General features: G+C 37.1%; 2 protein-coding genes across 2 annotated transcripts in view; both read left to right on the top strand.

Moving 5' to 3' along the window:
• Positions 1–18,151, top strand: part of LOC107549328 (disintegrin and metalloproteinase domain-containing protein 12-like) — a 104,377-nt gene extending 86,226 nt beyond the window's left edge. The window contains exons 13-21 of the mRNA XM_016230376.1: positions 306–324; positions 1,562–1,758; positions 2,742–2,819; positions 5,433–5,541; positions 5,644–5,776; positions 7,183–7,327; positions 9,609–9,854; positions 14,771–14,928; positions 17,485–18,151. Of these exons, the coding sequence (XP_016085862.1) occupies positions 306–324; positions 1,562–1,758; positions 2,742–2,819; positions 5,433–5,541; positions 5,644–5,776; positions 7,183–7,327; positions 9,609–9,854; positions 14,771–14,928; positions 17,485–17,554 (1,155 nt within the window). The 3' untranslated portion in view covers positions 17,555–18,151. The remainder of the gene's footprint in view (positions 1–305; positions 325–1,561; positions 1,759–2,741; positions 2,820–5,432; positions 5,542–5,643; positions 5,777–7,182; positions 7,328–9,608; positions 9,855–14,770; positions 14,929–17,484) is intronic.
• Positions 18,152–22,970: 4,819 nt separating this feature from the next.
• The window catches only part of LOC107549327 (putative pre-mRNA-splicing factor ATP-dependent RNA helicase DHX32), a 15,500-nt gene continuing 11,039 nt past the window's right edge, over positions 22,971–27,431 (top strand). The window contains exons 1-4 of the mRNA XM_016230375.1: positions 22,971–23,182; positions 24,270–24,642; positions 26,744–26,977; positions 27,136–27,229. Of these exons, the coding sequence (XP_016085861.1) occupies positions 22,971–23,182; positions 24,270–24,642; positions 26,744–26,977; positions 27,136–27,229 (913 nt within the window). The remainder of the gene's footprint in view (positions 23,183–24,269; positions 24,643–26,743; positions 26,978–27,135; positions 27,230–27,431) is intronic.

The following is a 27,431-nucleotide window of genomic DNA, read 5'->3' as shown; positions in this document are numbered from 1 at the left end:
ATTATTTCGTACACTTATGCAAATATACTTGAGTCACATCTCCATTAGAAAAAATACTTTTTTTAGGAAGTCTCTTCTGTTCACCAAGGCCGCATTTATTTGATCAAAAATACAGTAAAATTATTAAATGTTATTGTAATTTAACTCTTCTATTTGAATATACTGTAAAACGTCATTTTATTCCTGTGATCAAAGCTGAATTTTAAGCATAGTGTCACAGGATCTTCAGAAATCATTCTAATATGCTGATTTGCTGCTCAAGAAACATTTCTGCTATTATCAGTGTTAAATCTCTGTCTCTGTAGGAGTGTCTGAATCCCTGCTGTAGGAACAATGTTGCTTTTAGTTGGTGCACTTCAGGAAAACAGAAAATCAAAAGTACCTTCAAAAACCCCCAAGGTCTTTAAGTGTTTATTTACTGAGTGTTTTTCTCTTAAAATTACCTTTTTAGGTTTAAATTAAATTTTAAATGAATTTCTCTCATTAGGTTCTTCCCATTCTGTTCTTTATTGACTGACTGTCTCATATACACACACGCACACACGCGCGCACACACACACAGACAAATCCACCGAGAAATCAAATGGGCGGACAAATAACAACACAAGTCTTTAAAAGAAAGAGAACAGAAGCCTATTGAAAATGTCACAGTAATTTGCATATGCAGGTAACAACTGTCATACATTTTGTTTTAGTTAAGCTCTGATTGGCTGCTTTATTAAGTGCTTCACGGATCATATCCTCGATGTAGTAATTACTTGAATGACTGAAGTGGACAGACGGAGAGAGAAACGGTTTCAGCCGCTAATGACTCTTTATTTTGGCCAAAGGGACTCAAGCCACATTCTGTCTGTCTGTCTTTCTTTCTTTTTTTGGACGCGACTGCGTGAGAAACTGCCCTCTGAATGCAGTAATTGGTCTTTAGTGGAGAGGATGCCTCATTATTTCTCTGTGTTTTGGCTGCGTTGGAATCAAAGATGTATGTCCCATTACCACGATCCTCGGCAGAGGAAACACACTTCAGCGCTGTGAAAACACTGCAGATGTGTCAGTCTGGGAAACTCTGATTCATAACACAGGATCTGTTAGTGACTGGAAACGTTACTCAGAATTTTAGATAAGTTCACAACCCCAAAAATGGGTCTCAGTACTGTTTGGACAGCAGGGAAAAAATAAGGCTTAATGGAAAAAATATAAATAAATAAATAAAATGTTATATATAGATATATAATATATATTTAATATATATATATTTGTTTAAATATATTTATTATTTTTATACTATCTCAAATCAATAAAAAAATCAAGGCTTAATGTAAAAAAAAATACAAACATGTAAAACACAAACACGTATATTAACAAATAGAATTTTATTTGTTTATTTGTAATATATAATTATTATTTTTACCTCGTTAACTTAAATAAATGCAAAAAGCACTATAATAAATATTTATATTATGTGAAAATATATGTAATATATTTTTAATTAATTATTAACTTATCAATTGTTTTATTTTTTATCTCAAGTCATCTTTTTGTTTCTTCCTCTTGTTTTCCAGAGATGCTAAATGTGGGAAAATACAGTGTCAGGGCGGAGCCAACCGACCGGTGATTGGCACCAATGCTGTCTCCATAGAAACCAACATCCCGCTCCAGGAAGGAGGGCGTATCCTCTGCCGTGGGACTCATGTGTACCTGGGAGACGACATGCCGGATCCGGGCCTCGTGCTCACCGGCACCAAGTGTGGAGAAAACATGGTAAAGAGAGTAAATGAGATGACCATTGCTTATTTAATGTAACTCAAGCTTGTTCAGATCACCAACATCAAGATGGCAGAATGGGTTCAATTGCATTGCTATGCTGTTTCTAGGGTATTTCGAGTGAAACTAGAGCGTATGTGTGGATTGTTTAACTATTGCTTTTTTGTTAACTAGTCACTTAAGTCTATTATTATTATTTTAATGATTAGCTTTAGGTTTGTCTATATATATATATATATATATATAATATTATTTGTATTATTATTTTATTTTTTTACTTTATATATAAACTTATAGGCAATTTTTTTTTTGCTCAAAAACTGCATATTTACTCACCACATGCAATAGTTAAATGTGCTAAAATTGTGCAAAATGTCACATTTCTATGTAAATTAGGCTCATTATAGATTTACTAAACTCATATTTATATATAAAACTTGGCACTATTTTCATGGATCAGGTTATTACCCATAGCTTTACCCATGACTAGATATGCCTAGAATAGTGTATTATGAAGCATGTCAAATGTCACAAATCTCATGGAGTCTATACACTGTTGGCATTTTGCCGCAATCCATATTTCTGACCCTGATCTGATGTCTTATAATTAATTTCTATATCAAAACCTATAGAAGTCATTGGTGCCATGCAAAGGCAAAAAATTCAATAACTGCACGTTTAGTCAAAATTGATTCATGAATGAAATCAGGGATGTTGGCTAAGGAAAGAATGGCCTCATTGGTTACAGCCTGACATAATTGGAAATGACCCTGACATCACAGTATTAATAAAACAAAGTTATAAAGCTGAATTGCGTGTGACGCATACACAGCATGAGACACTTTTCCACCCTGTTTGCTGCTATGAGGACATTTGAATGGATCATGTCAGTATGTTTGGGTGGAGTTGAGCTGTCAATCATCACTGACTGACAGAACTAAATGAACTCTCTCTCTGTGTGTGTGTGTGTGTGTCTGTAGATGTGTATAAACAGACAGTGTCAGAACATCAGTGTGCTCGGGGTTCACGACTGTTCGGCCAAGTGCAGCGGACACGGGGTGAGTTTATATCTGTCTGACTGTCTTTACAGTTTCACTCAGAAATGTATCTGAATGCTTGGTGAACAGCATTTCATGTCAACTTTAAGCAGCCCAGAAATCCATCTGAACTAAATCTGATCTCATAATGGAGCAGTTTCATCTTCATAGACCTACATACTGTACAGTATTAACTCCAGAAGTCCATACAGCGCAGAAATGTTCTTGATAAGATGAGGAATCTGAATCTAATGTGACGCTCATGTCAGGATTACCATAATTACATGACAGCTCGTCGTCTTGTCCTCATTCTCATAAATTATTCATTTCTACGGCGACACTCATAATGCCAAACTGGGCTTCGTGTGATTTCTGTTCATAATGATGGCAAAGTGCATGACTACATGATTAATTCAAGTCAAAATCATATGTATAGCATAGCGCACGCATTGTTTTAAAGCATCTCGATGTTCATTTTACAGTATTGTATCCCCTTCGATACTGAATAATTTCCTACCTAAATTTCTGTATCATGTTTTCATTTGTAAAATGAAAGTTTTGTATTTCCATTAGCAATTAAATGGAGAGTTTACTAGGAACACTGTTGAAGAAGACATGTCCAGGTCATAATATATCCCAAAATAAATAAAGAAAAATTGGTCATACTTTATTTTAGGGTCCAATTCTCACTATTAACAAACCATTAACTACAACTTTCTCTTCAATAAACTCCTAATTTGCTGCTTATTAATAGTGAGTAAGGTAGTTAAGTTTAGGTATTGGATAAGATTAGGGATGTAGAATATGGTCATGTAGAATAAATGCTTTATAAGTACTAATAAACAGCCAATATGTTCATAATAGTCATGCTAATAAGCAACTAGTTAATAGTGAGAATTGGTCCCTAAACTAAAGTGTTACCGAAAAGCTATTTTAGTTATTAAAAAAACTAAGAAAATTTGTATAATAATTCCTTTTTTATTATTTTATTATTATTACTGTAAAAATAAAATCTAATGAAAATGCATATCATTTTTTTCTTGAGATATTGGGATGAAATATGACCTGTATGTGTTATCTTAAGATTCACCTCCTAAGTAACCCCTCAATTTAATTGCTCAATGGACATTTTATGATAATTTAGCACAGTTGGGCTCCCAATTCTCATTATATCATTTGTCTTGTTTTCCAGTAAAGCACATCTAAATGTCTTTCAAACAAGACCAATTTACTTGGAAAGCAAAACTGCATACAACAGGACTTGTTTTCATACATTCTGACATTTTGGTTGTTTTCACATGTATCAAAGTCAGAGCTTTAATGAAAATTTGAGTTTCGAGCTCATAATTATGTGTTTGACTATGATGTGAATATGATTTTTACAAGTTAGAAACACAATTATAGTCATTTCTTTTTGTAGTTGTACATTTTTAATGAATGCAAATACTATAGGAATGGGAAATGTCTTGCTCACTCACAATATGATTTCTAGAAATAGTTTTTGTTATGCTGAACATAATTATAGTAATTCTGGCTTTACTTGAATGCAACTAAAATCCACTGAGGACCTTTATTTCAAGTCATTCTCTCTCATATTGTAATGCAAGACTTACACATTTAATACAAATTATTCAAAATGCAAATGCAATTCAGGCTGATCTGAAATATACATTTTACTAAGGTTTCTGGTTTTACACATTTACATTGTCTGTAAGAGTTCCTGCTTTTTAAAATCTACATTTAATTAAGCAAAGCATGTTTAGAGACCAGATGAGATCTGTGTAAATACTGAGGGGTGAATCCTGACAGAGCGGACGTGTTTTAGCTCCAGCATCATGAAAGATCTCACAGTGAACACAGTCTTCCTCAAGAACAGGCCGGATTGATTACAGCCAGGTTTGTGCAGATAGTGAGAAACAGATAGTGGAAGTCCATGAATGAGCTCATGAATCTCCAGATTAGATCAAGATGTTCCTCTGAGTCCAACATCTGCTGCTCATCAGCACCAAGAGAGAACCAGAAACAAATGCTGCCAAATGGAGGAAAGAGGATGTGTTAGAGTGTTTTGGTAGATGTTGAAGAGGTGCATTTACAGACTTTTTAGCACGCTGGACATGACGACTGCTCAACACACACACACACAAACACAAATAGACCATAGAGACATGCTGCTAGCAAAGTTGGATACTGAATAATTTCCTGCCTATACTCGGTGTCATGCTTGCATTTGTAAAAGAAAAGTACTTTATTTCCATTTCACAACTAAATTGAGGGCTTACTAGGGAGGTGAATCTCAAGATAAAATATCTGGATCATATTTCATCCCAAAATCTATAAATTGTATTGTATATAATATATATATATATATTAAATATAATTTATAGATCTTATATATTTTTTCTTTCTTGTATTTTTTTTTTTTTAGTTTATTTATTTGCTTTGACAAAGATAGTGACGTAATGCTTGGATATTTGAATCATACTCTTTTATATATTTACACTAGCATGTGCTGTTATTGCTGATAAAACTACATTTATGCTCTTACGTTTTCCATAATCTAAAGTGAGTATGAATTCAGCAATCATGTGATGCAGGCTGATGTCACTGGTGTGTTTGTGTGTCTCACACATGCAGGTTTGTAATAATAATGAGAACTGTCACTGTGAGTCACTCTGGGCTCCTCCGTTCTGTGATAAAGCTGGGTTTGGAGGCAGTATGGACAGCGGCCCGATGAGACCAACAGGTATTAAACGTTTATGCATGATTATTATCGTATACTGCGCTTCAACAGTATCTGCTCCATTCACAAACGTGTGTGTGTGTGTGTGTGTGTGTGTACATGCAGACAGCAGCAGTGTGACGGTGGGCATCCTGGTGGCGTTTCTGTGTCTGCTGTGTGTTGGAATAATCGTGTGCATTAAGAGGAAAACTCTCAGTCTGTTCTCCAGCAATAAGAAGAACACCATCGAAAAACTGAGGTACCAAACCTGCACAGCTGAAATAAACAATCAGTTTGAAGGTGCAAGAGGCCATGCTGTATATACACCACACAAAGTCATAATTTGTTTTTTCATGACCGTTTTTCTCCATATCTGACCCGTAGAATTAAACCGACTTGTTTTTGCTACTGTCTCATTGAGAATTCTGTATGTAAATGAGTTGAGATTGGCTTACCTCTGTGTGTTGCCATAGTTCATATTTTTAATCAGGGCAGGGAAAGTTCCTAAATTCTGAATATGCATTGAAATGTTGATATGCGAGTTAATTTGCAAATGATTGTGATTCCATAACCATGCAGTCTGGGAACGGCTTTCCTTTGGAAAAAAAAATTTTCATCCCAAATATCTAAAGAAAAATTGTTTTAAGCCAAAGAAAATCAAACCTATTTTAGGACCATTAATATTTGACTATGATTATGCACTATGATAATTAAGCATATTTAACCCCCTCATTCTCATTATACTGCAAATTAATAATGTTTTTGATCAGTGTTTTCGTTTTGTTTTCCAGTAAAGAACATCTAAATGTCCTTAAAATGAGATCAGTTTACTTGAGAAGCAAAACTACATAAAAGAGAACTTAGAGAATATATCTTATTTTTCCTTATAACAATATATTTATTAGAATATAAATACAGATTTATACATATATATTTTGTCTTGCGGCTTTGCCAAAGGTATAGTGGAGAATAATTTTACATAATTATTCTTTCTAAAAAAAGAGCAAATGATAACTGGTAGTTTCAAAAATGAAAATAATTACTAAAGTACAAGGTTAACTATGGCTCCATTTACATTAGTAGGTGTTTATGCATATCATTTCCAATAACTTTTTAATTTCCAAGGGTTAATTTGCACATGATTGTGATGCCATAACCATGCGAATTTCTGAACAAGCTTCTTTTGCAGTCAGCACAATTTTCTCCCAGCTAACAAAGATATGCTCAAAGAACGTTTTGCAAACGCTCACATTCAGTTATATAATCATTATTCATCAGTGTTCTCTAGTTTTTATATATTTATATATTTTAAAAAAATTTCTTGGTTATGTGAGTGTTAAGGGAACATTACATTTTAAAATTTAGCAATAATTATGTGAATGTTACTTTTGAATGTTCTCTGAGCATTCTGGACCAAGAAGTAACACTTAAAAAATTTTAGACCAATGTCCAACTACAATTGGATTTTGTTTTATTCCAGCGTTTTGAGAACATTATTAAAGACCAGATAAAATTACTGGAAGATGTTACTGTGAATGTTTGTTCATAAAGTTCTCTCAAAAAGTTAAGTTTTGAGAATGTTCCCTGTTAGCTGGGATGTTGGTAAAAATGCACATCATTATTGTGATATCCTACATTGTGTTCTGTATTTGTGCTTTGCTGCAGGTCTGTGGGACCCAACAGACTGAACAGTCCAGCACACACACTCTCATCTGCTCACACACACACTGGGACTCAAACATACTCCACGTACAGAACGTCTCCTCAATGCCAGACTTCAGCTTTACTACAAAGTGGCAGCATATATAAGGTGCTCATTTACATATCCCATATATATGCACACACACGTGTATATATTACAAATTCCATGTAACATATGCATATTTCATACTTGTGCATAAACTGGCATGCATATGTATGTCACTTGACTGTTTTACTACAGTTCTGAGTGACTGCTGCTGTCCATCTCACGCTCCAGAGGTTTGTTTAATAAAAAGCACAGCAAAGACAAAGTGAGCGTTCAGCGCTTGCAACCCACTCTTTAGCTGTCAGACCACACAAGCTCTCACACATTGTTGGGAAATCGGTAGATACGCCTGTCAGCCAGATGGATTGTGGATGCATTTGTGATCTTAGGGCTGAAAGCAGTTCAGATCTGTGAATAAGAGGATGTGCAGATACCACGAACGGCCCCTGTGGTGCACCGAATAGCCTGTGCTGTGAGAGATTGTTCAAAAGTTTTGGGAATTTCATGTCTGTTGTATTCACCAAGGCTACATTTATGTGATAAGAAAAAAGGGAAAATTGTGAAAAATTATTACAATTTAAAATGATTTTTTTTTTAGTGAACTGTTCCTTTAAGAGTGGCTGCAGTATCTGGTCCTCATAATGTGTGACGGTAACAGGATAGACCAGGGGTGCCCAAACTCGGTCCTGGAGGGCCGGTGTCCTGCAGAGTTTAGCTCCAACTTGCCTCAACACCCCTGCCTTCAAGTTTCTAGTATGCCTAGTAAGAGCTTGATTAGCTGGTTCAGGTGTGTTTAATTGGGGTTGGAGCTAAACTCTTCAGGACACCGGCCCTCCAGGACCGAGTTTGGACACCCCTGGGATAGAGGATGTAGGTCTGTTTGATGTTAGACAAGGTGAGGTTACACAGACACACACACACACAGTTTCTGTCTCTCATCTCCTTTTGTTCTTGTCACATCTGGCTGCAGGTCAAGAGCTCAAAGCAGCTCTGATGTGTGCGTGTGCTCATATGAGACTTATTTGTATCATTTAAAAGGATAGCTCAGCCAAAAATGAGACATCATTTACTCAGATGTTGATCCAGATCTGTAGGAGTCTTTCTTCTTACGCAGAATGACATAGAACTCAATAAATGCGCTCTTAAAAAAAATAGTCCATATGACTTGTGCACTTTGGTTCAATCTGAAATATAAATACTATGTGGAAAAACCTAAACTTAAAAACAAGCACAAATGAGAAATGTTGCCATGGCATCTAACTGAAATTAAGTCAATTGAAATACTAAAATAGCTAAAACTAAAATAAAAAAAAGAAGTGAAAGCTAATTAGAATTATTAAAAAAACACACACAACTATATTACTAAAACTTAATTGAAAAATTAAAATTATAAAAAAGCTAATTGAAAATATTTATAACTATAGTATGTAAATAATACTAAAATAAGTGTTGACTATTTATGATGTATTTACGTTTTTTTTTTTTTTTTTTAAGTTTAAAGGGTTAGTTCACCCAAAAATTCGAATTCTGTCATTAATTACTCCCCCTCGTGCCAAAATGGCACCAGGGTGACGCGGAGGAGACTAATTGTTGAATAAAGTCGTTATTTTTGTTTTCTTTGCATACAAAAAGTGTTCTCGTAGCTTCGTAAAATTACGGTTGAACCCCTGATGTCACATGTATTATTTTACCGATCTCCTTGCTACATTTCTGGACCTATTTCTGGACCTAGAATTCATCAAAAATATCTTAATTTGTGTTTGATGAATGGAGGTCTTACGGGTTTAGAGTGACATGAGGGTGAGTAATTAATGACAGAATTTTCATTTTTGGGTGAACTATCCCTTTAATGGCATCATTCGCTTTTATTATGTTTTAGAGCTGCTTGAACATTCTGCCTAACATCTCATTTTGTGTTTCACAAAGAAAGAAGTCAAACAGGTTTTAAGCGACATGAGGATAAGTACATGATGACAGAACTTAAGTTTTTGTATAAACTTCCGTTCTGTTAAAGGTACGGTAAGTGGTTTCTGAGAAACTCTGTTGGAAGTGGATCTCACTGAGCACCAAAACACACTTGTAGCCAATCATCAGTAAGGGCCGTGTCCATGTTTGATGGGGGAGGTGTCTGTGTTGCGTTGCTATCAAGATAGGGGTGTGATCCTTTTGGGTGGGGGCGAGTTTGTTTTAGGGATTTCAAATATCAACAGCATTTCTTACCTTTAAGTGTTTCGCTGATTTATTGATTTGTGCATCTTGCATGTTTAATGTTTGTTGAAATATTCATTGTCAGTCAAACATGATGGAGAGCCTGTGTGACACATCTTTATCTGTCTCTCTGTAGCCCCAGTCTCCTCTCCAGACGGTGGACTCTGTGGTTCCGTCTCATGGTCTCCGCCGGCTGCCCCCGTGCCCTCTGGTCCACCTCTCTCACCCGCTGCCGCTGGCACTCGGCCTGCCACTGACGCCACCACACACACACTCGACTCCACCCAGAGCCCCTCCACCAGCACTCACACACACATCCGCTCCAGCAGCGGGAGCGGCCGGCCGTAGCCTGGCCTGCCAAAACGTCTGCAAGATCGCCATGGTGAGTGGAAATATGCCAGCGCTGCAGGAGTTGCATATAAAAAAAAAAGACTGGGTGTTTTGAGTGGTGGCTAGGGCACTGGTAGGGTGTTTTTGGGTGGTTGTTAGGGTGTTAAGTAGTTTGTAATGGGTGGTTCTTGGTGATTGCTAGGGCATTCTGGGTGGTTCTAGATGGTTGCTAGGGTGTTCTGGGTGGTTCTGAGTGGGTGCTACAGCATTATGGCATTCTGGGTGGTTGCTAGGTTGTTATTGTTAGGTGGTTTCTAGGGTGTTCTGCAAGGTTTCTAGAGTGTTCTGGGTGGTTGCAAGGGTATTGCTAGGTTGGTTCTAGTATGTTCTAGGTGGTACTGGGTGGTTGCTAAGGTATTGATAGGTGTTCACTAGTGTGTCCTGGGTGGTTGCTAAGGTTTTCTGGTTGGTTTCTAGGGTGTTGTTAGGTGTTGCAAGGGTGTTCTGGGTGGTACTGGGTCATTGCTAGGGTGTTGTTGGTAGTTGCTAGGGCATTGTTGGGTGGTTACTAGGTTGTTCCATATGGTTGTTAGGGTGTTAGATAGTTGTTAGAGTGTTTTGGGTGGTTCTGGGTGATCACCAGGGTATTGCAAGGGTGGTCTGCATGGTTAGGACATTGTTAGGGTGTTCTGTATGGTTGTTAGGGTGTTAGGTAGTTTCTAGAGTGTTGTGGGATGTTTTGGATGATCACCAGGGTGTTGCTAGGGTGTTCTGGATGGTACCTTGTTTGTTGTTATGTGGTTGGGGTTCTATGAGGGGTTTGGGGAATTTTTAGGTGTTTGCTAGGGTTTTCTGTACGTTTGTCTCTAGATATGTCAATGGTCCCTCCTTCAAAGTGTGTCTGTGGGATTTTTTTTTTTACCCGTTTTATCATTCAGCAGGTGAAAATCAGTCTGGTAATGAGAAAAATAATAGCACACTGATTTTGATATTTACCGTTGGGGGTTTGTTCAAGTCAATAACTATAATGAGCAATCACACCACTCATAATAACATTGTGTACACTTCTATACATGTCAGCAGGTACATTGTGCTTAACTGATTTAATTTATTTTAATCGATCTCTCATTCCCCAGCAGTGTTGCAATGGTGAGTTAGAGCTCATTTTTAATGCACGTGCTGTAGTATTTTATAATAGTTTTACAGTTTAATGCTGGAGCTGCAGTGGTGTGAGCAGGCCTCTTTCATTAGAGCTCTATGTCGTATTAAATCTCAAGTATGTTCAGAGTTTCATGCAATCCAAAGAAAACACAGAGTGAAGCCTCTGGCCAGCCAATAAAAGACTGAGTGAGTCGATCAGAATGGAACTGAAAACTCAAGGTTTTGAAATAGCAATGCATTTTGAAATTGAGTTTGTCAATCTGTCTGAGGCAGACTATATTAAGCTGTGGGCTATAGGTCATTGATCGACTTATGTTCAGTGAAATAAGGAAATTAATAATTTTGACTTCTAAACCCACTTTTTACTCTTCTGACACAATAATATCTTGGAATTATGTTCATTTTGGGGGTTTTCTCAGTGTGTATTGATGTATGCAATTCACTTGATTAAATAACCAGCATATAAATACATTATTTTGATTATTAAATTTCCAGTCCTAATATATATACGTCTAGAAGTAGTTATGTAAATTCAGCAGCCTCTATCATCTGCTGTCAAAGTAATGAGGTTCACAAAATAATGTTAATTAACCTCGTGAGGACACTTCAACATGTATTGAATAATAATCTTAATTGTTCTACCATTTGCAAACACCTCTTTAAAAGAGGCCAAAAACAAAAGACAGAAAATGTGCATTAAATAATGTCTAAAATGGAGATGTTTGGCTCAAGTCAATTACCTGAGGTGCTGTGTCTGTGGACAGTCCACATGCCTGCCTTTTCTTTGATAATACGTAGCAATTTGTGGTTTTCTCCCATAAAAACCTGCTTGTAAAAAGAGAGTCGTTGTCTGTTTTATAAGACGACCTGTGGAGAGACAGATTGCAGGAAGAGGAAGGTAATAGATGGGTGAATGGTGAAGATGAGCCCTCACAAGAGACAACAAGAGACACAACACAAAACCTTGCTAAAACATCACCTAATAACCATGAACCAACACACTTCAAAACTTAGTGTTCTTAAGTTGCTCTTGGTTTCAGATCCATTTGTAGCTGTATGGGGTTCTTGAGCTGCTATTTTAGATTCATTCATTCATTCACTCACTCACATTTCCATTTCATTCAATTCCATTCCGCAGGTGCTTTTATCCAGAGTGACTTTAATTGCTTTCGAGGTTTATATTTTATCAGTTCATGCTCTGCATGGGAATTGAACTCATGTGAAATAACTAGAGAATAAAAAGTTATTGGAAATTAAAAAAAAATTCATATGGCATCAGACTGTAAAACACTTTTTGTTTCAGATTTGAGCAAGGGTGTTGCTATGCAGTTGCTCTGATTAATTGTTCTGATTATTATGTTTATAGTGTGGTTGCCTGGCAATTGCCAGGGTGTTCTGGATGGTTTCTAGGGAGTTGTTAGGTGGTTGCAAGTGTGTTCTGTGTGATTGCTAGAGTGTTGCTTGGTGGTTGTTAGGGTGTTAGATGGTTGATAGGGTGTTCTGGATGGTTTCTAGGGAGTTGTTAGGTTGTTGCAAGTGTGTTCTGTGTGATTGCTAGGGCACTGCAACGTGGTTGATAAAGCGGTTCTGGTTGGTGGTTGATAGGGTGTTGCTAGGTGGTTGCTAAGGTGTTCTGGTTGGTTGATAGGGCATTGCTAGGGTGTTCTGGTGGTTCTGGATGGTTTCTAGGGAGTTGTTAGGTGGTTGCAAGTGTGTTCTGTGTGATTGCTAGAGTGTTGCTTGGTGGTTGTTAGGGTGTTAGATGGTTGATAGGGTGTTCTGGATGGTTTCTAGGGAGTTGTTAGGTTGTTGCAAGTGTGTTCTGTGTGATTTGCTAGGGCACTGCAACGTGGTTGATAAAGCGGTTCTGGTTGGTGGTTGATAGGGTGTTGCTAGGTGGTTGCTAAGGTGTTCTGGTTGGTTGATAGGGCATTGCTAGGGTGTTCTGGTGGTTCTGGATGGTTTCTAGGGAGTTGTAAGGGTGTTGCTAGTGTGTTCTGTGTGATTGCCAGGGCACTGCTAGGTGGTTGCTAAGGTGTTCTGGTTGGTTGTTAGGGTGTTAGGTGGTTGCTAAGGTGTTCTGGTTGGTTGTTAGGGTGTTGCTAGGTGGTTGATAGGGGGTTGTTAGGGTGTTCTGGTGGTTCTCGACGGTTTCTAGGCTGTTGTTATGGTGTTGCTAGAGTGTTCTGCATGATTGCTAGGGCACTTGCTGAATAAAAGTATAAATTACTCCAAACTTTTGAATGATAGTGTACCGTTAAACTCAAACATCCTGAGATAAGTAATTTGATGTGAATTCATCCTTGGAATCAATCGGATATCAGTGTGATCTCATAAGATGTCGGCAGTCAGCAGTGAAATGAGATGATGAACAGAAGACCTCAGACATGTCCAGCGTGACCTCAGGCTGCTTCATTAACCAGAAGTGTTATCATGGCAGATTCAGCTCTTGAGAACTTTCCATCGGGGAAGCGTTAGTGAGGAGACACTTGAGACTTCCTCCATCTCAAGATCTTTTTATCAGCTACAAAAACAAAGAGCTCTGTCATCAGCAATCATGCGACGCTTGAGATATGAGCAATTCAGCTCTTTATTAAAATGTAAAAGAGAGAGTGACGTGAGCTGTGAAATCATGTTTGGATCTCTGTAGAGATGAGAGAGAATGAGGACCAGATGGAGAGCAGGTAGCAGGCTATCATTACCTCATAGTCAGCATGTAGATTTGGAACATATGAACATGTCACATGACCCCTGGAGAGAGTCGCCATGGCAGCAGTGAAGCCATATTCAGCAGATTAGCTTGTACTGCCATCAGGTGGACAAAAGAGGGAAGCTAGTTTTATCAAGAGTTTGTTAGGGAGCAAAAATGAAAGGTCTGTCAGTATTAACCCTTATATTGTTTCTTTCCCTGGAACACAAAAGTATTAAATTGCCTATCCAAAGAATGTGTTACTTCTCTGGGTTGCTAAAACTCATTTGGAGGAATAAAAATAGACATCAATGAGACAGCTGGTGACAAACAGTAAGACTACGGAGCTATAAAAAGGAGTGTGAATAGCAATTCAAAAGTTCAAATTGACTCTGTTGCAGACTTCAGTATGCTGGATGCAATTTGAAACTTTGAGATCTTCATCTGAAACTCACGTGAGATTTACTGTAGTGTTATTTTAGTATTATTTATATACCATTATAGTATATTTTTTGAATATATATATTTTTTACTTTTTTTTTTGTCAATGTTTATATTTTCATATATTTTATATATTTTTTACTTTAATTTATTTTAGTTTTAATAATTTTAATACTTTGAAACAATTTTCAACTTATTTAATTTCTCTTTTTTTTGCTAAGTTTAAGTTTTTCATAATATATTTATTTTATTTCATCTTTAATTCAATTACAAAAAAAATATTTCAATAGTTTTAATTAACAGCACAGATTTTTCCATCTAGATATTTATATTGTATTTCAGCTTTATTTCAATCACTGAAATTTTAGTTTTAGTCAATGACAGATTTTTTTTCATTTATATTTTATTTTATTTCAGCTTTATTTCACAATGAAAACCATTTTTGATAGTTTTAGTTAGCAATAACAGCACTGATTTAGTGGAGTCTTTTTCCATTGCTCTCCATTGTCAAAAATCAATATATGAAAGATCTTGTTTATCACAACGTATATTAATCATGCTTGATAAATGAGTAAATCTACTCATGTGAGACTATCCCTTTCTCAAGGAACTTCATGAGAACTTGTGTTGGTGTGTTCTTCCTCCTGTACTCAGTTTAGCTCCTCTCATTTCTCTAGGCATTCGAGAAGCCCAGTCCACCCCAGAAGCCTCTTCCCGCAGACCCGCTGAGTGGAAACGTCAGAGTGATTCGGACCCCGTCTGCCGTGCGACTTCCAGCTCCCATCCCGACCCCAGCCGCCCCGCGACCCGCTCCGCCTCACCCACAGCCCTCCAGGTGCAAACACATCCATGAACACCTGCTGAAAATGTCAAATCATTAAAGAAATAGTTCACCCAAAAAAGAAAATTGGCTGAAACTGTCCTCACCCTCAGGCCATCCAAGATGTAGATGAATTTGTTTCTTCATCATCTTTGTAGAAATGTAGCATTGCATCACTTGCTCAGCAGTCGCTCCTCTGCAGTGAATGGGTGCCGTCAGAATGAGAGTCCAAACAGCTGATAAAAACATCACAATAATGCACAAGTAATCCACACCTCTCCAGTCCATCAGTTAAAGGGTTAGTTCACCCAAAAAGGAAAATTCTGTCATTAATTACTCGCCCTCGGCCGTCGCTCCTCTGCAGTGAATGGGTGCCATCAGAATGAGAGTCCAAACAGCTGATAAAAACATCACAATAATGCACAAGTAATCCACACCTCTCCAGTCCATCAGTTAAAGGGTTAGTTCACCCAAAAAGGAAAATTCTGTCATTAATTACTCGCCCTCGGCCTCATGTCGTTCCAAACCCGTAAGACCTTCATTCATCTTCAGAACACAACAGGCACGTGCACACACAGACATCAAAGGGGGCTTGAGCACCTGCCCTTTTTCTTCCTCAAGAGAAAGTGCCCTTTTTTCTGGGGATAATTTATTTATTTATTTTTTAATAAATGAATATATGTATATATTTGTGCGTGTTTCTGTTTGCGCACAGCTTTCACTGTCAAACAAATAAAAAAATCTAAATGTCAGGTCGGCGCAGGCGCAGCACAGCAGTGTAGCACACATTGATCTGCACATGCGCATCACAGACAGGCAGAGAGACACAAAAGTGAAGCCCTCCCTCCCTTTCCACTGTGTTTGTCTTGGTGTGGAGGTGAGTGGTGATGAACAACAGACTAAGCTACCTGTGCCTCGAATTTACAGCTAATTATCCAAAAGGCAAATATGGTTTGTCATTTGTCTTGCTAACATCAATGAATCATGAGGGAGCTACCAAGTAAGTTAGCTAAGTATTTAGTCTAGTATTTAGACCATTTTTCCACTTGAGCCCCTGCCCCTCAAAATGTCTGTGCACGTCCCTGGAACACAAATTAAGATATTTTTGATGAAATGTGAGAGCTCTGCATAGACAGCAACTGTAATGTTCCCAGGTCCAGAAACGTAGTAAGGACATCGGTAAAACAGTCCATGTGACATCAGTGGCTCAACTTCATTTTTGCGAAGCTACGGGAATACTTTTTGAGCACAAAGAAAACAAATATAACAATTTATTTCACAGTTCTTTTCCCCCGAGCTACGTCTTCCGCCATTTTGGAGAGTACCCAAGAGCGTAATCGACGTAATCAACGTTGTTTACGTTCGGGGGAGAAATCGCGCATGAATGTAATCAGCGTTGTTCACGCTTAGAAGAAAGCATGCGTATATATTGTGATACTCTCCAAAATGGCGGAAGACGTAACTCGGGGAAGAAGAATTGTTGAAAAAATTATTTGTTTTCTTTGCGTTCAAAGTATTCTCGTAGCTTCGCAAAAATGAAGTTGAGCCACTGATGTCACATGCACAGTTTTACCGATGTCCTTACTACGTTTCTGGACCTGGGAACATTACAGTTGCGTTGCTGTCTATGCAGGGTCTGAGAGCGCTCACATTTCATCAAAAATATCTTAATTTGTGTTCCGAAGATGAACGAAGGTCTTACGGGTTTGGAACGACATGAGGGTGAGTAATTAATGACCGAATTTAAATTTTTGGGTGAACTATCCCTTTAACATCTGGAGAAGAGAAAATCTGCGTCTTTTTAAGAAACAAATCCATCAAGACAATTTTAACTTCAAACCGTTGCTTCCACCTGAAATTAGTCCATAATCCATAATAACGCTTTCTCCAATGAAAAAGTCATCTTGTCTGAATAAGGAGAGAAATTATGCACCGTTTACAAACCAAAACCGCTCTAAACAAATATGCGGGTGAATTTTGATGTGAGAGGACAACAGGAGATGGACTTTTTCATTGGATGAAGCGTTATTATGGATTCTTATTTTGGTCAGAAAAAATGGTTTGAAGTTAAAAACGCACTAATGATGGATTTGTTTCTTACAAGCACGCAACTTTTCTCTTCACAAGATGTTAAGTGATGGACTGGAGTTGTGTGGATTACTTGTGGATTATTGTGATGTTTTTAGTGAATTTTGATGTGAGAGGACAACAGGAGATGGACTTTTTCATTGGATGAAGCGTTATTATGGATTCTTATTTTGGTCAGAAAAAACGTTAAAAACGCACTAATGATGGATTTGTTTCTTACAAGCACGCAACTTTTCTCTTCACAAGATGTTAAGTGATGGACTGGAGTTGTGTGGATTACTTGTGGATTATTGTGATGTTTTTATCAGCTGTTTGGACTCTCATTCTGACGGCACCCATTCACTGCAGAGGAGCCATTGATGAGCAAGTGATGGAATGCTGCATTTCTCCAAATCAGTTCCGGCAAAGAAACAAACACATTCACATCTTGAATGGCCTGCGGATGAGTAAATTATTTTGATTAACCCATTACTGGACTTGCAGGCCTCCTCCTAAACAGCCGCCCACCCTGCCAAAGCCTCACTTCACAGCCGGAGTGAAGTTCAGCAGCTGAGAGACGGACAGAAGTGATCTCATCCCTGGAGACGCTTGCTTTTTGCACTATGAACCTCTGCGGGACACATGGTGATGCGAGGGGTGACCTTTGACCCCCGCGGTGCTCTCCCTTTAAACGGTGCTATGAGTCCAAGCTCAGGTACATGTCACGCGTTATTTATGTCGGTTACCAGCGTATTTATTTGAGCACAGTGCACTGTGGTTGACACTTTCTCAATCGTAGCAACTGGTGGTTCACCCACGTTTACCTGGTTGTCCTGTTGTCGTTGTTGCTATTGTTGTTTTGACATTTTTCGACTGTGTACCAGCAGATAAAGATGAGACGTGTTATCTGTGAACATGAACCACATCATTTGGACGCTAAACTGGATTGAAAACCAGATTTAAATGGAAACGTGAATTGGGAGTTGATGGTTCTGTATTTGTGATGTCATTTGGTATATGAAAAGGGCTTTTTAATAATTTCATATGATTTAATGGCCATTTTTATTATATATTTCAGACATGCATGATTAAACCTGAAGTACAATTGCAGTGATGCTTAAGGGATGTTGAAGACACCTACTGTATATGAATATTATCTCACAATAACATGTCCAGGTCACATTTTATCCCAAATTAAAGGGAACAAAATAATAAATAAAATTTAACATAAAGTAAAATAGGTATTTTTAGGCAAAAAATAGGCAAAATGTTTTTTGTTTTTTTTGCTCTATTTATTATTTTAAAGTATTTTGTTTTTAATTCTAAGACAATGAAGCTTATTTCCCCCTCATATTTTAGATGAATATTTTGCTCATTTTTTCATTCTAAATATTATCTTTGATGATTCTCATTACTGATATAAAGTAATTTTATAGTAAAAAAAAAAAAGTAATGAGAATCATCATAGATAATTATTAGAATTTAAAACAAAATGAAATATTCAGGCATGTTACAGTTGTATTTTTTTATATGTAAAATGCAAAACATTAGCAGCAAAGCAGTAAAACAAATATATAAATATTACAATTTAAATTTATTATTATTTAATTTTTTTTTGCTTTGCATTAATGGAAATTTGAGTGGAAAATGTGCTTAATTTTTGTCATGGAAATCTTAATGTTAAAAATAAGCTTCAGTTTATTTTCCAGTCTCTGAAATTATTTTTAATAGGCTCTATTTTTGTAAGAAAAACATAATTTCTTACTACTTCCTTTTGATTTGTAGGTGAAATATGACCTGGACATTCACGGAAGGTATACAGTGGGGAAAAAAAGTATTTAGTCAGCCACCAATTGTGCAAGTTCTCCCACTTAAAAAGATGAGAGAGGCCTGTAATTTTCATCATAGGTATACCTCAACTATGAGAGACAAAATGAGAAAAAAAAATCCAGAAAATCACATTGTAGGATTTTTAAAGAATTTATTTGCAAATTATGGTGGAAAATAAGTATTGGGTCAATAACAAAATTTAATCTCAATACTTTGTTATATACCCTTTGGTGGCAATGACAGAGGTCAAACGTTTTCTGTAAGTCTTCACAAGGTTGTCACACACTGTTGCTGGTATTTTGGCCCATTCCTCCATGCAGATCTCATATAGAGCGAATTTGAGTGGAAAATGCGCTTAATTTTTGTCATGGAAATCTTAATGTTAAAAATAAGCTTCAGTTTATTTTCCAGTCTCTGAAATAATTTTTAATAGGCTCTATTTTTGTAAGAAAAACATAATTTCTTACTACTTCCTTTTGATTTGTAGGTGAAATATGACCTGGACATTCACGGAAGGTATACAATACTGTGCAGCTGAATAATGTTCTGAATTCACTCCATTTCACATGGTCAGGTCTTGTTTCTCTTTTTTTTGTGAGTTTGAAAACATTTGCAACAAATTATATGCACCAAAATCCAGCTTGTGTTGATTTCAACGCTCGTAGAGAAGATACAAACACCGATGTTGTAATGCAGTTGTGTTCCTGTAACCTGTCGGATGTTCAGATCGACGGTTCACTCAGGAGATCCCAGCTTTGAGAAGACCTTTACTGACTGGAAAGATCTGAGAGGCAGAAAGCCAAACCAGGCCTTGATTTCATGGCCATGTAGCCATATTTTCAGAAACACAGAGAAAGAGACCAGTCAAGATTGGTGAATCCAGAAAATGTGCTTTATGATTTGAGAATAAGCCAAGAGGAACATTGTATTGCTCTTTCATAACTCAAATGTCTTTTAAGTCTTAACTAGTTAGTGACGTGAAGAGAAGTGACATGTGGCCAAGTATGGTGACCCATACTCTGAATTAGTGCTCTGCATTTATCCCATCCAAAGTGCACACACACCGTGAACACACACACACCCGGAGCAGTGGGCAGCCATTTTTTGCAGCTGCGACACCTGGGGAGCAGTTGGGGGTTCGGTGCCTTGCTCAAGGGCACCTCAGTCGTGGTATTGAAGGTGGGAGAGTATATATATATATATATATATATATATATAATGTTACACAAAAATAAACCTAGAGTGAGAAATATGGACAACTAGCCCCGGCCTCCCCTGCTTATTTAGTGGTTTATTACATGCTGAGATATTACAGTACAGTTTCAGAGTTTGAGTTCTGACCATCAGTGGTGTTTTCCCGTCTCTGTCTTGAACATTAACATCAGCACCAGCTGTGATTAACAGTGAAGCTGCAGCTGTGTCTCCGGTTATGACCGATACGATCATGAGGGGCATCCCGAACATCGACCTGTGGCATTGATGAGGTGTAAATCAGGTACAACTACAACCAGACACTGAATGTTTATGTTAGTGGTCCTCTCACTTCACATCCGTCCTGTATGAGGTACTGCAGGAGGGGCAGGTGTCCTCCAGCTGCGGCCCAGTGCAGAGCGCAGCAGCCCGATCCGTCCCGAGAGCTCCTCTTCACCACATCCAGGTGGAAACACATGAGCATCAGGCTGATTCACTACACACACACACACACACACACACAAGACCAACAGGTTCACACCATGAGAAACACACAAAAGAGCTGATAGCACTGGAAGAAAAGCTCCCCTGTCTTTACCACTCCTTCACTGATGCACCAAAAGCTGAACTCCACTAGAACACAAAACACTAGATAGATAGATAGATAGATAGTAAAGCCCTTTCATCACCGCCATCATTAGAGGAGTAACGTCCAGCTTGTCAGGAATGTCCACATACAACTCACATTCTCATTTTTATTTGGTTTAACTTCATATCCTAAAATAACAAAAACTGAAGAAAAAACAAATAATGATTATAAAAAAATATATACACATTAAAAATAATACTAATAATAAAAATTACAAAAACACAACAAAATTACTAACACTTTAACAAAGTAAAATGAAAATGCACAATATATAAAAAAAACTAATTAAAAAAGAATTAAAAGTATAGTATTATCTCGCTGATATTAAAATAGCACTGGTGTGAGCCCTGATGATTTAATTATTTATAATTATTTTATTAAAAAAATTTTCCAATTCATGTTTATTTGTATAATGCTTTTCGATACGTATCATTTTAAAGTAGGTTTACAGGAGATACATGTTTCTACATTACAATTAAGAGTAATTTGTTATCAGAGGTGACTGTTAAAGCGATGTCCATATGGCAGAAATGTACTGTTTTAGGATAAAACAAATCATGCAGTAAATGAATGATGTATTCAAGCAGAAACGATGAACACGATTAAGAAAATGATTACATGTTGTGATCATAACGATTATAATGTAAGGAAAAAATAATCATTAACTTAATAATTTGCCACTCCTGGTTTTTGTACATTTGAAAAAACATGTCTTTGAGAATGTCTAAATATATATCCAAATCCACAACTTAATAAAAATAAGAATTTATGGCTAAAAACAACTAGAGAAACCATGGAACTGCAGATGTTTTTCTTTTTTCTTTTTCTTTTTTTAATACTGTGTTTATGTCTAATCAATTGAGAAAATGGACTGTTGTACATATCTTGGAATAACTAGGCATCATATAATTATTGTATCTTGTATTGGATTGACAAATCTCCTCAGCTTTATATAATTTGTCAGTAAATTCATTAAATGCCATTCCATTGCGGTTCAGATTCCAGACATGCTTAACATTGAACATAATAGATGAACAATGCATAGTTTCAGCAGTGCTTGTACATGATATGAGTTTCATACCTGCTGTTTTGAGGTCTCTCTGTCTCTCAATGCATGTGGCCTGATCATGACGTCTTAAATCTGAGCAAATATACTTTATTAATCATTTTAAGTGAGGTCATCAGTTCTGTGTGGTGAGACTGTTTGCTGTGAGTCAGCTGCAACCATTGTGCTGAACCCTATGAACAAACACTATCCATTCAGCTGATGGTCCGGTCAGTCGTAACAGACTTTTTGCCTCTGCTTTCATTTTTATATCATTTCAGTTTAGCAATTGTGAAAGAAAAAAAAATATTTTAGAAATAATACATTTATTTAGTTTTACACTTCTAAAAGTTTTTAATGTTTTTGAAATAATCTCTTATGCTCTGCAATATCAACCAATATCAATATCGTTAATAATAAGAACCATTAATATTAATAATAGTGCACCAATAATAATAAATCAACGGTTTAGATGATTTCTGAAGGATCATGTGACACTGAAGACTGGAGTAATGATGCTGAAAATTCAGCTTTTCCAGCACAGAAATAAATTACATTTTAAAATATATTCAAATACAATATTTCATAAATGTTTTACTGTATTTTTATCAAATAAATGCAGCCTTGCATAAGAGACTGCTTTCAAAAATATTAAAATGTCATAATTATTCCAAACGTTGACTGGTAGTGTAGGTAGTTTTATTTATTCATTTTAAAATATGAAAGTCTTAAAATAATGTCTTAATGTGCAATTTTGCATTTCAGGAATGTTTAAGGATACTCGAAACAAGTGCTACTGATTAAGAACTGATTTTTTTTTTCCAGCAAAAACAGATCCACAAAAAAAAATTTGAATAAAATAAAAAGTGATGGTATTTTTTCATGTGTTTTATCATCTGGTAAGTTACAGATCAGTAGAATCTGTGTTTATTTGGCATTTTTGCATACTTTGCATATTGCATTTTACAATTTGCAGTTTGTAAATGTGCGGATGTGTGTGCATTGTGTGTTAAGTGGAAATAGGAAGCCTTGCATCTGTTCAGTTCACCCGACCTGCCTGTCCTCAGCAGATGCTGTTGAGATTTCCCCAGACTGCTCAGGCTGAAGGTCTAAACCTGCAGCTGTTAAACAAGTCAAGAATGGCTCTTAATGTGGACTAACTGCAGAGAAAGCCATCCACAGGATACTGAAATAACTGTCATATTTGATTAACATACTTTTTTTTTCTGAAGGCTTCTGTAATGTTGTAGTCGAGTGCATCCAGGTGCTGATAGTATGTGTTCATGTCTTCAGATCCCTCAATGGTGTGCAGAGTTCTGTCTGTCTGCGCAGTACCAGCACGGTGTGGTGGTGTGCAGTCAGATCCAGAGGCGGCAGGCTGTCGATTTGGCCCTCCGTGTTGCAGACGAGATGGACATAAACATCGGCCACGAGATTGGATACAGCATCCCGCTGGAGACGTGCTGCTCCAACGATACTATTCTCAGGTCTGTGTGAAACTCTCATGCATGCAGCCCTCAAAAGTGTGAAAAACCTCACTGAAATGATCCACACTGTAACTGAAGGTTTTCGAGTTGGGGATATTTTAGTTTTGTGCTTTGGTTTGCCCAGCTAAAGCATGAGAAGAATGTGCCGTCTTCTCAAATGTCTGAAATACTTGAGGCCTTTTTGCTTTATTATACGGGTCACTGGAGGGCAGCGAGGCATTTCTCGGTCTCTCGCTTTGCTGTAGATTTGGTTATGGAGGATAGCGCTACTGAATAGTCTCTGCCAATGTGGGGGTTTTTTTTTGGGGGGGGGGGGTATAGGGTATTTTTAACACTATTAAAAATAATAGGGTTTTGGCGTGCTTGATTTATAATAATAAAATTAAATGTAATATACATGAATATTCATTGATACCTTAAATCATGTAATTTATTGAGAAGTGTACTATTACTTTGATCAGATGATAGAAAAACATCCTTTTAATTTTATTTTATAAAGAAATATCTAATCAAATTACTTTATTTTATTTTATTATAGAAAATTTTCTAGTCAAATATGTCTAAAAACATAAAAAAAAAGATTTTAGAAAAACATCTTATCGAATATTATATTATATTACAGAAATATGTCTAATCAAATGTCTAAAACATTTTAATAAAAAACATAGGAAATTTTTTTATTTTATTTCATAAAGAATTGTTTGATCAAATGTCTTGTTTTATTTTAAAAAGTGTCTCATCAAATGTCTTATTTTATAGAAATATGTCTAGTCAAATGTCTAAAAACATTACAAAAAATCCATATTTTAGTTTATAAAGAAATGTCTAATTAAATGTCTTGTCATTATGTATATAACATAATGTATTTTCAAATGTCTAAAAACATTTTAATAAAACAAATCCATATTTTATTTTATAAAGACATCTATTTAAATGTCTTATTTTATTTTATTATAGAAATATGTCATCAAATGTCTTAAAATATATAAATAGAAACAAATATATGTATGTGCATCTTTCTACATCTGCATATTTTGTAGGATATTTATCTGCAAATGTCAAAACCTAAACTACGTCTTGGTTGCAGGTTCTGCACTGATGACGTCCTGCTGCGGGAGATGATGTCAGACCCCATGCTGGAGCATTATGGGGTGGTGGTGATAGACCAGGCCCACGAGAGGACCGTGAGCACAGATGTTCTCCTGGGTCTGCTGAGAGAGGTGCTTCTCCAGCAGCCCGAGCTCAGAGTGGTGGTCCTGTCCGCTCCGCCTGCTTCAGACACACTCCTCACACACTACGGGAACGTCCCATGCCTGCACCTGGACGCCCCGTGCGCCGGGGAAGTGATCCACAGCAACAGCAGCAGCGCTGAAAGCTTCTATTCGGCTCTGAGACTCGCGCTGGAGGTCCATCGGTCCAGAGAGCCAGGAGACGTAGCTGTGTTTTTAGCATCTGAGCAGGTGAGATGAAACGTGTTCGTGGATTAGAACAACCCATGATCCTTTATGCATTACAGTTTATTGTAGCAATAATGCAAGCATAAATTATCTGGACAATCAACCATCGATAACCTGTGATGATCCTGGAACTGGAGAGTTGCGTATTAACACTAAAAGTGAATATTTGATGAATGAAGGAATGAATGAATGCATGCACGCTCACTGACCAAATAGATAAGAGAATTTATGTGTTGATTTGCACACTAATGTTCAGAGGTTTTTATGTTTTTGAAAGCAGTATCAGCCAGTGCTGCATTTATTTGAGCAAAAATACAATAAAAACTGTAAAATTGTGAAATAATTTAGCAATTGAAATGAACTGTTTTCTATTTGAATATATTGTAAAATGTAATTTATTCCTGTGATGCAAAGCTGAATTTTCATCATCATTACTCCAGTCTTCAGTGTCACATGATCCTTCAGAAATCATTCTAATATGCTGATTTGATGCTCAAGAAACATTTCTGATTATTGTTGAAAACAGTTGTGCTGTGAAAAAGTTCAAAAGAACAGCATTTATTTAAAACAGAAATCTTTTGTACATTATACTATCACTTTACTGTCACAACTGTCCACCATCAAATGCCTCTGTGATATTCTGGTGTGTAAACATGATATGAGTCCCATCTTCAAGTTGCTTTTCTAATAGCACACCAACAAGGGGACTAGTTGCATACAGAAAATGGGGTTGGAGTTTGTTCAAATCCCTAATTGTAACTTTTATCAGTAGTAATAGTGATGCTTACTGTAGCAAACAGCACTAACACAATGTTCTCCATTTGGTGTTCAGCACGGTCAGCTGCATCTGAATGAATACGTCCACTCGGCTCTTTCACTGTTACTGTGGCTCTGCCCTTTAAAATCACATTAATCAAATCATATATCTAATTGAGGTGAGGTGTGCTGTTACTTTTCTAACCCATTATGATTTTCATCTGCTGGATGATAAAACGGGTGTAAAAATCCAAGACTTTCATTAAATGAGGGACCTAAACCATATTCAGAGACCAGAATATCACAGAAACATCAGTGTGCAGGACTCTTTTCACACAAGCCTTTAAGAAACCACCTAGCAACCACCCAGAACTCCTTAGAAACCACATAGAAATGACCAAGGATCTGTCCAGAATACCCTAGCAACAACGAAGCAACCCCCAGAATACCCTAGCAACCACCTAGCAGTGACTGAGAAACCACCCAGAACACCTTAACAAACACATAGAATACCCTAGAAACCACATAGCAACAACTAATCATCATCATGAATACCCTAGAAACCACCTAGCAATGACCAAGCAGCCATTTAGAATATCCTAACAACCACCTAGCTACTGCTCAGAACACCCTAGCAACCACATATTATACCCTAACAACCATTTGAACACCCTAGTAACCACCCAGAACTTAGAAACCATATAACAATGACTAAGTAATCGTCCAAAATACCCTAGCAACAACTAAGCAACACCCAGAATAGCGACTGCCAAGCAAAGACTAAGAAACCACCCAGAACACCCTAGCAAACACCTAGCAACCACCAAGAATACCCTATCAACCATTAGAACACCCTAGCAACCACATAGCAACAACTAATCATCATCCAGAATACCCTAGCAACCACCCAGAACTTAGAAACCATGTAGCAATGACCAAGCAGCCATTCAGAAATCCCTAACAACCACCTAGCTACTGCCAAGAGCACCCTAGCAACCACCTAACAACCACCCAGAACACCCTAGCAACCACCTAGTATACCCTAACAACCAATTGAACACCCTAGTAGAACTTAGAAACCATCTAGCAATGACTAAACAATCATCCAAAATCCCCTAGCAACCACCTAGCAATGACCAAGCAACCATCCAGAATACCATAGCGACCACCAAGCAACGAAAAAGCAACTTCCAGAATATGCTTGCATTCACCCAGAACAACCTAGCAACCATCTTGCACTGCACCGCTCATTTTTCTCTCGGAACGTGTAAAAATCTTTATTGAGATTAAAAGGGGTTTTCTGTTGATTGTGCTTGTCTGTCTCTCTGTATGTGTGTATGTGTTTCAGGAGGTGGTCTGTGCCTGTAATATTCTCACTAAAGAAGCGACCAGGATGAGTGTATCTCTGGGAGAGCTGATAGCTGTACCACTGTGTCCCGGACACACTGGAATGTGTCCACAAATCACAGAAAGCCCACAGAAGAGAAGGCGGGTCTTCATTTCCTGTAGCCAATCAGAGGATCTGTTTTGGCTGGTAGACACCATTACATTTGTCATCGATACTGGAGTGGAGAAGAGATTAGTGAGTGTGCTGAAAAGTTTGGTTTACTGCATTTTGTTTTTGCAGATTTTCGAATCAAAAGTTTGCTATTTTGCAAATATATTTGAGTAGCCAAAAGAATACTTATCTCCAAGCCTTGTGACTGTAAATTCATATTTTCTGTGTGGTATTGTGTGTAGGTGTATAACCCACGAGTGAGAGCCAGTTCAGAGGTCATCCGACCCATCAGTAAATGTCAAGCCGAAATGCGTAAACGACTGACTGGATCAACAGGTGCATACGTTTTTGCCATTCATTTGACATTCACCTGTATTTTTTAAAGATCATCTATATTAAAACTATGAACCTGCAATGCATTACTATGTTTGCAGTATAAAGACTGCTATAGATGTATGATGTTAAATAGAAGAAAAAAACAATCCAGTTCAGTATGTATGTATATATATATATATATTAATATATATTAATATATATA

Source organism: Sinocyclocheilus grahami, unplaced genomic scaffold (assembly GCF_001515645.1).
Source record: "Sinocyclocheilus grahami isolate Dianchi unplaced genomic scaffold, SAMN03320097.WGS_v1.1 scaffold369.1, whole genome shotgun sequence".
Taxonomy (NCBI): domain Eukaryota; kingdom Metazoa; phylum Chordata; class Actinopteri; order Cypriniformes; family Cyprinidae; genus Sinocyclocheilus; species Sinocyclocheilus grahami.
Note: the sequence above shows the minus strand (reverse complement) of the source record. Positions and strands in the feature narration are given on the sequence as shown.